The following is a 14,147-nucleotide window of genomic DNA, read 5'->3' as shown; positions in this document are numbered from 1 at the left end:
AGTCCTGCTGGCATTTTTTCTTTCTTCATTGTTTCCCTGCGAAGAATCATATGTGGGAAGCTTCCTCCCAACCGCTAGTGCCCTCAGCCTTCTCATTGCAAGAACTTCTGATAGGAACACTTAATGTCCTTCATGTTGACAGCAATATTTGACGCATATCAAAATAAACTGGTATCAGACTGGCCCATGTGGCTTAGCTAATAGTCATGCCATTTTCTTAGATTGATGATCTGTATTACTTGATGGCTACGGTCACCTAGTCCCAGTTGCAGATTGGCTATCTAACAGCTTCCAGTACTTCACATAAATATGGGCTGAAGTTAAAAATTTAAAGTACTGGCATGATCTACTTCTTAAGAGAATTAATCTTACATTAATGGTTTAGCATGATAAGTCAAATATTAACTCATAAAATCAAATATTAAACTTGGAAACTTTGTATATTCATCCAATATTTGACAATGAGATCACTTAGTGACTTCCAACAACCTTTACACATAATTTCACACCTTTTCAAAACTTTTTCTCTTACACCATCCACAAAATACATTTTTGCTGTTCATGTAGTAAAACTTCAGCACCAATCATGACACTCTAATCTCTACTTCCTCACAACCAGCTCTATTCACAACACAATTTGCAAATGGTATACATATTCCACAGAATGTGCCTGCAAAATTATCACACCACATGTTACAAAGTTCAGGAAATATGACATCATAAACGTGAGATCACAATTCTTCAAATAAGAAGATGTGTGTGTGGGGGGGGGGGGGGGGGGGCGTTTACTGGTATGAGGCTGATATGCAGTATGTTTTTCATCAAACTCTACAGGAAGTCACTGAGTTAGAGCTGTTCTGCATTGTAACATAAGCCCCACTCTCTTCACCATCCTCACTGATCAGCCAGTACTTGCTTTGAATTCCATAAAACATGCAGTCAGAAAATTCCTCTGTATCTCCAGTGCCATAACTGTTCAGCTTGGGAGGGATGGGCTGGTCTTTCCTTAATTATTTCTAAATGGGCTTGAGAATACTAGCCAGTGCTCTAGGGTGAGTGATTTTTTTCCTGACAGCTGATGTTTTACATCTGTTGGTAAGAAACTTCTGGAACTTCTTACAGCAAGGGACACCTTTCAGGAGCACTTCTAGTGGGAGCAGAGCATGGCCAATGAAGAGGTCAGCATGCTGCTCCTGACTCTGACATGCTGAAAGGGTTACATATTAAAGAGTTCAGTGGTGTACTTTGGAACTCATGCAGGCATGCATCAGTCCTTTTGGGGGGAGGGGGTTGAGATAGCCCTCTGTGATGGAGCTTGTGTGTTTTAAAGTGGTTAACAGTTTGCAGGTCAGGAGTTAGTGATCCTCCATAGTCAGCTAGGTGCTTTTCCTGTATGGAAAGCCTACAATGCATTTGAAAATGTGTACCTGTGCAAAAAGCATGAAATTCTGCTGAAGCACTTTCATGACTTTTGCAGCAAATGTTGGGGTTTAGTGAGTGTGTACATGTTCAGTAGAAAGAAGCATCATAGCACAGTGTGGAGCCATTAGCTTGCTGGAGATACTTTTGGATAAAAGGAAGAGACTTGGCTAGGTTTAACTGAATTACATTTGTTTCCTTGGAAATTTCAGCTTGGTATTTCTGTGATATTTTCTGCTGATTTTGAACTAAACTCTTTGTTTTGCTGTGATACAGGTTATTGGTGGAAGTTGCTAGGAGGGAGTTAGAGGCAGTGTATGAACTGTTAGCACTGTACACACTCCAGTCCACTGAATGTACTGGTCCGTGACTGGCAGTACTGAAGATCGATTGACAATGACAAGGGATCATACTGTACCAACGTCTCTGTGCCGTTACTGCAGAGTATCCTGTTGCGCAAAGTACTTAGGCCACCAGTCGACCACCACAACTTTAATTAGGTACAGTTTCTTATTTTTAACTAGAGGTTAAGACTGCAGAACGCTATCTAATTGCAGAAGATTCCAGTTGGAGAGGAGCCTCTGATGATGCCAAGAATTTAGCCCGTGCCGCAATCACACTGGCAATGAACTAATCGGACACGAAATCAGCCTTAGTACAATTAATATCGCAGCCACCTCAACCGCTGACCATGCAAACAGCCTGTCTGCCAAATAAGGGGAACATCACCCTGCCTAGACACGATGCCGAAATCGTACCAAGCCACAATAGAACTACGAATAATCACTTAACAATATTCACACACCAATGATTACTGAAGTTAAGCAATAGTGAATAAATGGGCCTATTTAATGAACCACTCTCGTTGTCTACGATACTGATCTCGTCAGAGCAACAAATTACTTTAATTTCAATACCTGATTATCCTGCATGATGATACATGCGACATCCAACTAGCAATTGTTATCTTTTGCAACGAGCTCACAACGCAGTAGATACTCTCTGACATAAACTCAGAACTATATTACTTCTTGTACTAAAATACCAATCTGTCTACCGTCTTTTAACGATTATTCTGTTTATGGACACTTCCATCACTACTGTTAGGAATTAAAACATTTTTAAGTCTCCCTTAAATATTTTTCCAATTCAACGCAGTGATAATATGTAAGTGATGAGACTTCGCATGTGTCACAGAATAACGAATCTTTGTTAGTAGAAAAATCTTTGGCCTTTCCGTAAATACTTCAATTACTTCAATTAAACTTATTCCTCATTTAGGAAGCTTTTTCCCTTAATTGAAATCTTTTCTTTAATATTGAGAAGATCTACTTTCAGTAAATTATTTATAATTTCATTCTTTCAAGAACCTTTTACCAAGCACATTTAAAAACACCACATTATACGTGATATCGACTCCACTGTATCAATATCTCTGAATTACACTCGTTTGTACTTCCGAAAATTCTATAGATATATTCACACTAGATACCAATTAAATAGACTAGAAGGTTTCCTTTAACCCCAATAAAATTGGATTTATTTTCCTTCTAGGTATCTCAACACACGTTGGTTATCACCAGTGAATGAGTGCCAGCAAATATATTATCAGTCCACACAATATGGAAACAAGTAATAAAAAAAAAAAATCAAACAAAAATCCTAAATGTCACCGCCACTTTTCAACTAACCTTAAGCTACAATTTAAAAGCAAATCTTGACCTCTTTAGGCATTGACCACACGCGACCCGTTAAGTTTCCTAACATTTAAATCGGTCACTCGTCACCTTGATTAATCAAGTTTTGGTTTAGCTATGTGTAGCTCGTTAAACGGTTCCTTCAATTTACTATCGCTTGTCTACTCAGTGATACGTGCACTCCATCACTGTATAGTGAAATAGTTCATCGTTCTATGAGCCAATTCGCTGTCTGCTGCAAGCTACTGGTCTTGAAAATACGACTACCAATGCATGTTCGAGGCGTCCCTTCTCGATACACACACGCACAAAAGAACTCAGTCATCCATTCCCTTACTACCTGCATGCAGCACCTATGTGATCCACACAATGTTAACACCTGAGCTCAAAAGGCTGTGAACACGTATTTACCTTCTTGGTAAATACATGAAATTAATTCACAGTTGCGAATATGGACAGCTATCAACTGTATAGTGGAACAATGACAATGAAAATCCAGGCCGGACTGGAACTCAAACTTGGATTTCCCACTTATTCCAAATAGCTGGCTTACCTTTAGGCTATCTGAGAATGACTCATGGCAAGATACGTGGCTGACAACATACGGAATTTTGGGTCTGGCCATGAGTTGTGCTTGGATAGCCTAAGGGTAACGTGACCGCTCATGATAAGCAGAAAATCCGGGTTCAAGTCCCAGTCCGGCATGGATTTTTATTGTCTTCGTTCCATTATACAGCTGATGGTTGTCCATATTTGCAACTGTGAATTAATTTCATATATTTCAAAGCAACTGTGGTTACTGCAGAACCTGTTCCAGTAACATTGCATCATAATTTGGAATAACACTGACACTGTAATATCAATTCACACAGCCAAGGAAACAAACAAATGAATGCAAGATGGGCAGGGAATCATCAAACTGCAGCCAGCACTGTGCTTACCCTATGTGAAGAATGTCTCTAACCAGACTGGTAAATAACTCTGTTGTGTTGGTGTCTAATCTGCCTTCAACAGCAACCACAAGATCCAGGATGTGTTAAGCTCCACCAAGGACAAGGTAGATGTTCTGCACACTGCAGATGTGTACAAGGTGGAATGGGAGTGTGGTGAAACCTGCAGGCCAGCAGCAACATACATACAGGAGCACAAGCACTATATGTGACTTGGGCAGCACAACGAATCTATAGAGGCTGAACGCCAGACAAACTGTGGCAGGGAAATAAAATTTAATGAAACCTGTGTACTTGCCAAGCACCCAGGGATGGTGCAATGCAACATCTGAGACACCACTGAAATATTGAAACATCCTTAACACACTAATAGAGAGGACAGAGTCAGGCTTGCCCCATCCTGGTTTCCAGCCATTAGAGACCAATAGGCCGCAAAAACAAAATGAAACATGAGTGTTACTATCAAGTAACTGCTGCTGCACACCCTACACCCAACAGGAGGAAAACATGGTTTCAAACCTCATTCGTTGATGACTACCAATATAGGACACACTGTAAGAAGTAACAGACAACAGCAGATTCTTACTCATTCCATCACAGTTCTTTCTTTCTATCTTTCGCTTGGGCCTTTTTCCCGCAACGACGCAGCATCGGCATGGTTAATCGTATTTGGCAAGGTTAATTTAAGGGGTGGCCAGATGCCCTTCCTGCCACCACCCCGTACCCCCGGGACGGAATCAGTGTACCCCAACTGTCTGTGTCTAGTGTAATCCATGGAATAGTGCAAAAGTGTTCAGATGTCTGCGAGCCGGGTAACTGAGGCGGGACATGGGCACCAGCCAGTATTCACCTGTGGGATGTGGAAAACTGCCTAAAAACCACACCCAGGCTAGCCGGCACACCGGCCTCCATCGTTAAGCTGCCGGGCGGATTCGAAACGGGACCGGTGCGCCTACCTGAGTCCAGGAAGCAGCGCATTACTGCTCTCGGCTAATCTGGCGGGTACTCATTCCATCATAGTAACCTATTACAATACGTTTCTCTCTCCTTCCATCACAAGAGACTGCTTACATCAATGTTTTTTTAAAAATTATGGCCCAATGTCATCCTCAGTGAGCAGTCATGGCAAAATATAAGTTACTCTGGACACAAAAATACACCAAGGAGGAGGGCACTGTAACCACGGCCAAAATGTAATAAGGTAACATACCCAGAAAACTTTTATGTCAACTGATTCTGACCATGGAAGTCTTCGCAATTATAAAAAAAATTATTATTACTATGTGTAAGTAAATTGGTAGACAGAAATACAAGTCATTGGAACTGGAGGTGCCTTCATTCAACAGAAGAGGAAAACTGTTGTGTGAAATGATAATACTGATGGAATAAGTAAAAAGAAGTAACACAAGTGACCAGGTCTAGAAAGACAAGCGACAGAAGAGGACAAGAGAGGTCAATAAGAGATGGCAACAACTGAAAATACGATAGTACAGGAATTTTTGTCATGCCACATGCAGGAGTTGGTAAGTCAGCTAACTGGTTTTAATATGTTATACATTTCCTATTGCAAAATATGTGAATATGCACTGCCATCTTAGATTGCAAATGGGTGTCCTCCAAACTGCAAATACAGTTCTATTATAAAGATCTAGGGATTAGTTTCATGGCTCAAAACTGGATAATAACGGCAGTCTTTTGCATTTATTCTAACATACTTTACTGTCAGGGCTTTACAACGCAGACTGTTAATGGATTAATTAATTAGTCAATGGTGTACACTATCTGGATTTAACTAGCTGTGGATTGGAGTCTGTAGTCAGCATCTGAGCATTTTCTCCAGTAAAGATTAGAAAATTTCTGCTCTAACAATCAATGTGCATTTCATCTCAACATGATCACACTTAGACAAGTACTTAACCACCTAATAAATTAATTTCAAGTTGTGACAACACAAAATTATACTAAATGAATGCATAACTGTGAACTTTACCATTCATTAAAAATGACGTGTCCCCATCAACAGCTGGCACACCAGAATCAAAAACTGTATCATTCGCTGACAGGCAGAATGATAATACTTGCACAAGGCCATCTTCTGGTAAGTCTGTGAGGTGTCTTAAGCACCATTCTAGGCTTTTAACATCTTTCTTCTGTATCAGATGAGGCAGAATTTCACAAAATATTCTGGAAACAAAATCAAACATTATGCTTAAACAACTCTTGTTGTCCAGTGTAATGACAATGAGCAGAAAATTCTCTTTAACTTTTCATATCATGCAGTAGTATGAAACCAACAGCACTCCAGACATTAAAAATCAGAAATAAATCATAACAGCACAGGCTTTACTGTAAAGTAGTACAACTATCAGCTTTTAGTCTATTACCCACTAATGAAGAGATTGTTTCAAAATAATGGAAACACTTGTACTTCACAACACTGCATGTTATCATTGCAATATCAATGATAACTGATGTTGTGTGACCAGCATTTGTTATTGCACATGAAGAAGCAGATGTGCAGCATTGTAGGTAGTATATTACATAGGTGCCCTCACAGCTGGACAGCTGTGTGAGGTACAACGGGAGATCTCTGACTTGTGCAGTAATACTTACAAGGGAAACTTCCCATTGCAACCCCATCAGATTTAGTCTTAAGATGGCCCAGTGGATGGCCTGTCAAAAACTGAGCACAGATCAAGCATGAAAACAGGAAGAAGGTGTACTGAACTGTGAAAAAGGAAGCAAAATTGAAACACTGAACAGTCCAAGCCCAAGATGTGCAACATCTAGTGAATTTGAATAGCCGTGGCGTCATGGTTCTGTGGTCATGCTGTTGGACTGCAAAGCGGGAGATCCGTGTTCAAATCTCACTTGTGCCCCATTTTCTTCTTCTTCTTCTTCTTCTTCTTCTTCTCAAAATCGTGAACTGTCCATCTCGTCAGTGATGTGTCTGTTTACTGTATTCAAATTTGTGTCTGCATCGTGGTGTAACACCCATTTGCAACAGCGATGTGCAAGGAAGGGGCCTCCAGACGTATGTAGCTCCTATTTGTTCTACACAAGTACTGCAAGTTATGACTCCTACGTTCTATTTTGGAAGTTTTGGCTCTTGAATTCCTTTGTAACATAATTCACATCCGTATATTTGTTGTTTTTATTTCTGTGAGAGGTCTAGCGCGGTATCTCATCTGCTCTCACTTTTCATCACATTTACTTGCAACAGTAGTATATTCTTACGACATGACTATATTCTATAACCAATGCGTAGTACGACAATTACCAAGACTACAGAAGGAGAAGAGAAACAGCAATGACCGACAAAAACCTCATAATTTTGTGAAAACAAAAATGCATCAGGAAGATCTGAACATAGATTTCCCACTTTGCAGTCCAACAACATGACCACACAACCACAACACTATGGTTCTTGGACTTTGATCAATGTTGTACATCTTAAGCTTGGATCATTTACTGTTTCTACTTTGCTTCTTTTCTCACAGTTCAGTACACCTCCTTCCTATTTCATGCTTGATCTGTGTTCCATTTTTGACGGGCTATCCAATGGGTTATTTCACCACTAAACCTGACGGAGGTGTGATGGGAAGTTTCCCTTGTCAGCACTGCCCATTAAGAGCAACAGTGTAAAATGTAAAGGTACCACAGGTGGCCTGTATCAATACACGGTTACAGTTTGACATAATATTCACATACAGACCATCAGGTATGGGCATATCCTGAGGCAGACAAATATGGGCCACAGAATTGGTAATAGCCCTTTGTACAGAACCATCCTAGACTTTACATGAAGTGGTTTAGCAATACTCTAAAAAACTAAAGCAATGTAGCTGGACAGGAATTTGAATACTGTTTCCTGCAAATAAGAGTTCAGAGCCTTAAGCATGCTACCTTCCAAGTCTCAGTGAGTAGAATCATTTAACTTTACAAGGATTGGCGAAAATAACTGTAGATGATATAAGATGAGGGTTTAGTACTAAACTGATGATTAGGTCATTTGGAATGGAGCAGAGCCTCAGGCTGCATATATTGGAACAGGAATTCAACCATGACCTCTCCAACGGAACCATCCCTGTATTCAGTTTAAGTGATTTAGGGAAAACACAGAAAACCTAAACCTGAGTGGTCAACAGTGACTGGAATACTATTCATCCTGAATGCAAACATTGCACACTTCACTCGGTAATGAGATTATGTGAAATCTGTCAGCATCAGCAGTAATGACTTCCCGCAAATGACATCTGACATATGCCTTAGAAGCTGAACTACTGCAATAAGACAGTGATCTCAAAATTTGTGATTCCCAGTAGAATATGACAACAACATACATGTGACAGTGGAACAACACATATAACAATCACTGGAAGAAAAAAATGTTGTCTCTTTTTTCCTCAAACATCTTTGAACACAGTTGCACCATCCTCAGTGGATATTCTGTATTTAATCATGTTCCATTTGGACTTACAATGTTTATGAGGTATCCTCATTACTGTCATCCTCAGCTCTTTAGAATTACTGCAGCTCCTCTACAGCCTTTTCCTTTTTTCCCATGGCTGATGAGTAGTGACTAGTACCTAAATATCTATGCAGTTACTCCCTTCCACATTTGTTTTTCATTACATATATTTCTCTGTTAACTGAGTTTCTTCAGATGGAGAACACAGTAACATTTCATACTGCGTTGTTTTTTAAAAATTACAAACAATGAGCTTTTTGATAATTTAAAAAATGGCCACTTTCCATTCATAACAGGCACCAAAAAGCTTCTGCAAATGACAGCCTGTAACAATAATATCATCATCCCAGTAACACCTTATACATTGACTGTACTGAAAGTCAAAAGCAACACACTGTTATGAATATTACTTTTTATTTTTTAGACAACTAATGTATACCACTCTAAACTATAAAGTTTTCATTCAATTTTCAATACTATCTCCATTTCACTGCATACATTTTTCCCATTCTTTTCCAAGTCTGTAAATTCCTTTGCAATAGAAGTCATTTCTGGCTACTCAAAGATAGTCATGCACTGCTTTCTTGAAGTCCTTCAGTGTCTCACAGCACTGGATATGCTGGTGTTCTTTCACAAAACCAAAAAGATTGTAGACTGCCATGCTATGGCTGCAGGGTGGAGAAGACAAATGCTCGAATTCCTAATTTTCTCCACAGTGACATAAGCAGTGTGTTGCCAAACATCGTGCTGCTGGACAATCATCTTCCCGTGGTTTCATTGTGGAATATTTAGATGTGTCTGGATGTAAAGAACAGCATTTATGGTTTGTCTAGTCAAACAGCCAGAATGTAATCTTCTGCATCCCAGAAGACTGCCCATAACTTTCCCAGCAGATCACACTGTCCTTGCTCTCTTTGCAGATGGTGAATCCTCGTGGTGCCATTCTGTACTTTGTCACTTTGTTTCAGGTTCACAACAATGGAATCAGGTTTCATCACCTGTCTCAATGTTCATCACAAAATCATCTCCTACATTTCAAAATCTCCTCAGAACACACTGGGTGAAAGTTTGTATCTGAGATTTCCAGTCTTCAGTCAGTAGAAGTAGGATTCACCTGGTACAAACTTCTTGATAAACCAAAGTTTCAAATTTTCTTAAATTTGAATCTCACTCACAGTGACGTAACTAATTAGATGATGAACTCATCAACTCTTTTACTGTTGTCTACTGTGAAGGCAGTTCAAGGATGACTGCTATAGGTCTCATATATTATGCTTTTGTTCCTGTCTTTGAGATGTTTCACCAAACCCCTAATCCTGCTGGCACATAAGAGCATGTCTCCAAAACCACACTGAACTCTGGGATGAATATGAGCTGAAGATTTTTCTTCTTTAACAGGGAATTCAATGGCAGCACACAGTAGGAATGAAACACAGATCAGCTGTTTTGTAAAGATAGCCTGTAGCCAAAAGATAGAAATTAATACTATCATTACTTTGCCAACACTTAGTGCAAATTTTGTAAATGGCATAACTATAATTAAACATGTTGGGAACTCTACTATGCAGTAAATGGTTACTCGTACTCCTTCCATTATTTGGAATATGCTACTACTACTACTACTACTAATAATAATAATAATAATAATAATAATAATAATAATAATAATAATAATATCATTATGTTAAAACACGTCTTTACACAGTTAAATATCACAATGAAATACAAATATTATATTACAACACTTGTGATTAATGCTTTAAAAAATCAAGCATATTTTATGTTGCATCAGGATCACAAAATACTTCTTCCTTAACAATTTCATATGCTATTGTACAATACTAGGACAGTGATATAATGCCACCCAAACCTTTCACACTACAAACACCAACTCGTACAGCCTTTTCAAGGTCATCATTTAAAACAATCTACATCAATGTGAAAACTGTACCACCACCCAAAGAGAAACTGCAACGAAACCTATGCACTCAACATGTCACAATTTTGCTGTACAAGTAGCAAATAGAAGTAGTGAAATTCATCAAACAACATTATATGCAATGCTCCAAGATATTGAAAGACCTCACCATAAACATGAAAATGCCATCTTTGTCTGATCTGATTTTCCGATTCTATTCAAGGCCTCCACAGAAGATTTCTCTTATATCAGGGAAATGGACAGATTTGTTTGTTTTGATGAAACTATACTTCTCAGCGTCAGGAGCATAATCCAGAATTTAAGGGCATATAAACGAACTGATGGATCATTTTACATAGGTTCATTTATGTGAGCTACTTGCAGCAACATTCTTGCAAGTATTGAAAGATGATACAGGAACAAAGTTGTTTTAAGTAACAAAAGCTGAAAGTCACCAAATTTCAAAGACTGAAAAGTGGGTCAGTGTGAATATTCAATATGGCTCTGTTACTTATGTTAAACAAGTTATCGTCATTGCCCCTTTTGATCGACATCATATATTTCTATGCCACAGAAAATAACCATTCTGACACATGATGTAGTAAACTATTCACGAAAAATCTCAACAGGTGCACAACAATGTATACTCTAGGAGATTAAGTAATGACTGACATTTTGGGAAAACATTTTGACTTTTATTCTTGAATCACAAACAGTTCTACAGTAGAGAACACTGGTGCTAGGTAGTCTAATTGGAGACCTTAATTTTCTTCCCATGTTTCACACAAATACAACTGGCAATAAGTAACCAATAAAAATAATCACTGACTATGTATATCATTTCAGATATTATCAGAAAAATGCACAGCATCCTGTACAACTTACAGTGCCTGTGGCCAGCCATCTGATGCAACACCTTCCAGCCTTTCACGAATGTGATTTGGTGCCGTGGAGAAGATATTCTGTGCTGAACCCACACTGGAGCCAGTATCACTGGTAGTGCCCCAGTCAGCCACAATTGCTGGCCGCAATCCAGCTTCAGAAAGAAGAGGCCGTGAAGTGCCTAGTAGGGCAGCGAGGCGTTCATCACCTATGTGAAATGGCACTACCACCAGGCTAAGGCCAACAGGGAGAAGCAGTGCCGACTGCACACGCCACACCTGTGGCCGCGGGCTGAAGAGTTTGAAGTGCAGTCTTGATTTTACCAGTCGGAACTGCAAATTCAGCACCAGCATAAAGGCACCTAATGAAAATAAGAAAAACAAGCACCAAAATTCAGTGCATAGCAATGGTGATGTACATTTGTTCAGTTCCCCCCCCCCCTAACTGGGCAAACTGAAATACTGCATGTCCCAAAAAATATCCAATAGTGAATCGTATAATGCTAACAAAAACCTTAAGGTTGTAATACAGCTAACATCAACCTGGAAAAGTTTGCACTCTTCTCCTTCAGGTCTTATTTTGTATATCTGTCTGTGTGTGTGTGTGTGTGACAGAGAGAGAGAGAGAGAGAGAGAGAGAGAGAGAGAGAGAGTGTACTCTGCTGTAATGATACTGATAGTTCAATACAACATCTCTGGAACAATGATAGCAACTTTTTTACTGATTCTTGCTCTGTCTAAGGTTTGGCAGAACCCAACCTCTGCATCTGCATTCTCTTTTACAGCATACTCCTAAAATCAACATTAGTTCCATCAGGCAGCTACAAGCAGTACCAAGCCTTAGTAACTGAAATAAATACCTCATTTATTCAATGAAAATAACTGAAAAGCACTGCTTAGCAATACCCGAATTTGACTAAAATCTCACTAGAAAAGCATGTATACTGGCTCCAGTGTCATTAACTGACAACCAATATTTTTTTCATAAAATCTGAAACTGTAATCTGAAGGCACAGAAAACAGTATGTTTCTGCGGTGACAAACATGACACCAAAAAACAATTGTTGTTCAAAAAGCTTAAGGGTGTGCAGCCAAGTGATGTCTTCAACAACTGCCAATTTGAAAGGTGCGCAGAGAGAGGGGGCAAGAGGAGATGGACAGAGAGATGGATGAGAAAGAGATGGACAAATAGGGGACAGGTGTGAGAGGTGTATAGGCAGATGGAAGATGCAGATGATTGGAAAAGAAACATGGTGAGAGGAGACAGGTGGAAGGGATTTGGAGAAGCAGGTGGAAGAGGGACAGGTTGTGAGGAGGTAGGTGGAAGGGGGGACATTGTGAGGAGGCAGTTAGAGAATGCACTGGGTGTGAGGAGGCAGGTGGAGAATGCACTGGGTGTGAGGACCCATGTGGAAGAGGGATTGTGTGTGAGGAAGCAGTTGGAAGAGGAAAAGAGGTGTAGCAGGAGGAAAGAAGATTGGGGAGAGATTTAAATTTATCCAGATTATTCTGCTGAAACTATTTCAACAAGCTCTGATATAAACATGATATTATTTGAATACAAAAAGTGTGGAAGTAAGACATCCCTACTCCACCTAGGGAAGGGATGAGAAAGAAGTGATACATAAATATCTTCTACTACATGAATGAGCACTTCAGCGAGTTTTTGTCAGTGTATTTCCTCATGGTTAAATGCCAAATATACATTTAACACCCTGTGTGGAATCGTATGGTGTACTTATGTGTGCATATATGTGGTGGTGGTGGTGGTGGTGGTGGTTGTGTGTGTGTGTGTGTGTGTGTGTGTGTGTGTAATACAGGCTGCAGGGTGCTATGAATAATCTTGATGTTCCGTGATCAATCTCATGGAGAAAGCTTTCAGAGAGAAGCATGTCATGTGCTGACTTGGGCACGTTTGCCCAAGAGATTACAGCAGCAGAGAGGGCTGTTTTGTATTCACTCCGCATGTATCCTGATATTGTTAGTTTATTCAAGGACAAGGGCTATGCTACTACATTCGTGTAAGACAAGCAGGATTATGTACAAAAGATGCAGTGTTTACTATCCGATCCAGCATATTGTAAACTCAGAGCTGATCCAACAAAAAGGGCTGAGAGGAAGACTAATAACCTCCTGAATAAACATTCCCTGTTGAAAGAGATTATCCCCCGCAGTTGGTGCTCCAAAATAATGTGTAGCAAAACACATTGCTATTCTGTTGAACACACTTGTAGGTCAATGTGTACATCACATTAAGAATGCAGCAGATTTCTTATGTCAATTAGAGGGACTATGTTTGAAAGAGTCTGATATTTCAGTGAGTCTCGATGGAGTCTCCCCACTCACATTCCTCTCTCTCATTCATTAAGTGAGGTTAGGTTCAGTGTTGAATTAACTAACTTAGTTCAACATATGTTGACTCCCACTTACTTTTTATTCAATGACCTGTTCTATAAACAGACAGATGGAGTTGTGATGGAGAGCCCTTCGTCACCTATTATTACTGAGCTGTTTATGGGAGATTTCGAGGAACGTGCCCTGGAGTCAGTGGCTTTGAAACCTGTTGCTTTTTTAGATATGTAGATGATACTTTTGTTGTTTGGGCTCACGGAATTGAGAATTTAAACAACTTTTGAGAACATCTTAATTCAGTCCACCTAAATATTCACTTCCTTGATGGAAGTGGAAACGGATGGCTACCTTCCATTCCTTGATGAAAATGTTGATGGTACATTGGGACGTGCTGTTTACAGGAAGCAACTCTCACTGATTTGAACGTTTAGGCTGATAATTGTCAGCAGCTGGCTCAGC

General features: G+C 39.6%; 1 protein-coding gene across 1 annotated transcript in view; it reads right to left on the bottom strand.

Annotated features, from left to right (window-relative positions):
* Positions 1–14,147, bottom strand: part of LOC126252029 (nucleolar protein 11-like) — a 68,167-nt gene that overhangs the window by 11,365 nt on the left and 42,655 nt on the right. The window contains exons 6-7 of the mRNA XM_049952815.1: positions 11,341–11,698; positions 6,057–6,250 (exon numbers count right to left, since the gene is read on the bottom strand). Coding sequence (XP_049808772.1) covers positions 6,057–6,250; positions 11,341–11,698 — 552 coding nt within the window. The remainder of the gene's footprint in view (positions 1–6,056; positions 6,251–11,340; positions 11,699–14,147) is intronic.

This window comes from Schistocerca nitens, chromosome 4 (assembly GCF_023898315.1).
Source record: "Schistocerca nitens isolate TAMUIC-IGC-003100 chromosome 4, iqSchNite1.1, whole genome shotgun sequence".
Taxonomy (NCBI): domain Eukaryota; kingdom Metazoa; phylum Arthropoda; class Insecta; order Orthoptera; family Acrididae; genus Schistocerca; species Schistocerca nitens.
The sequence above is the reverse complement of the archived record's forward strand: the minus strand, read 5'-3'. Positions and strand labels throughout refer to the sequence as shown.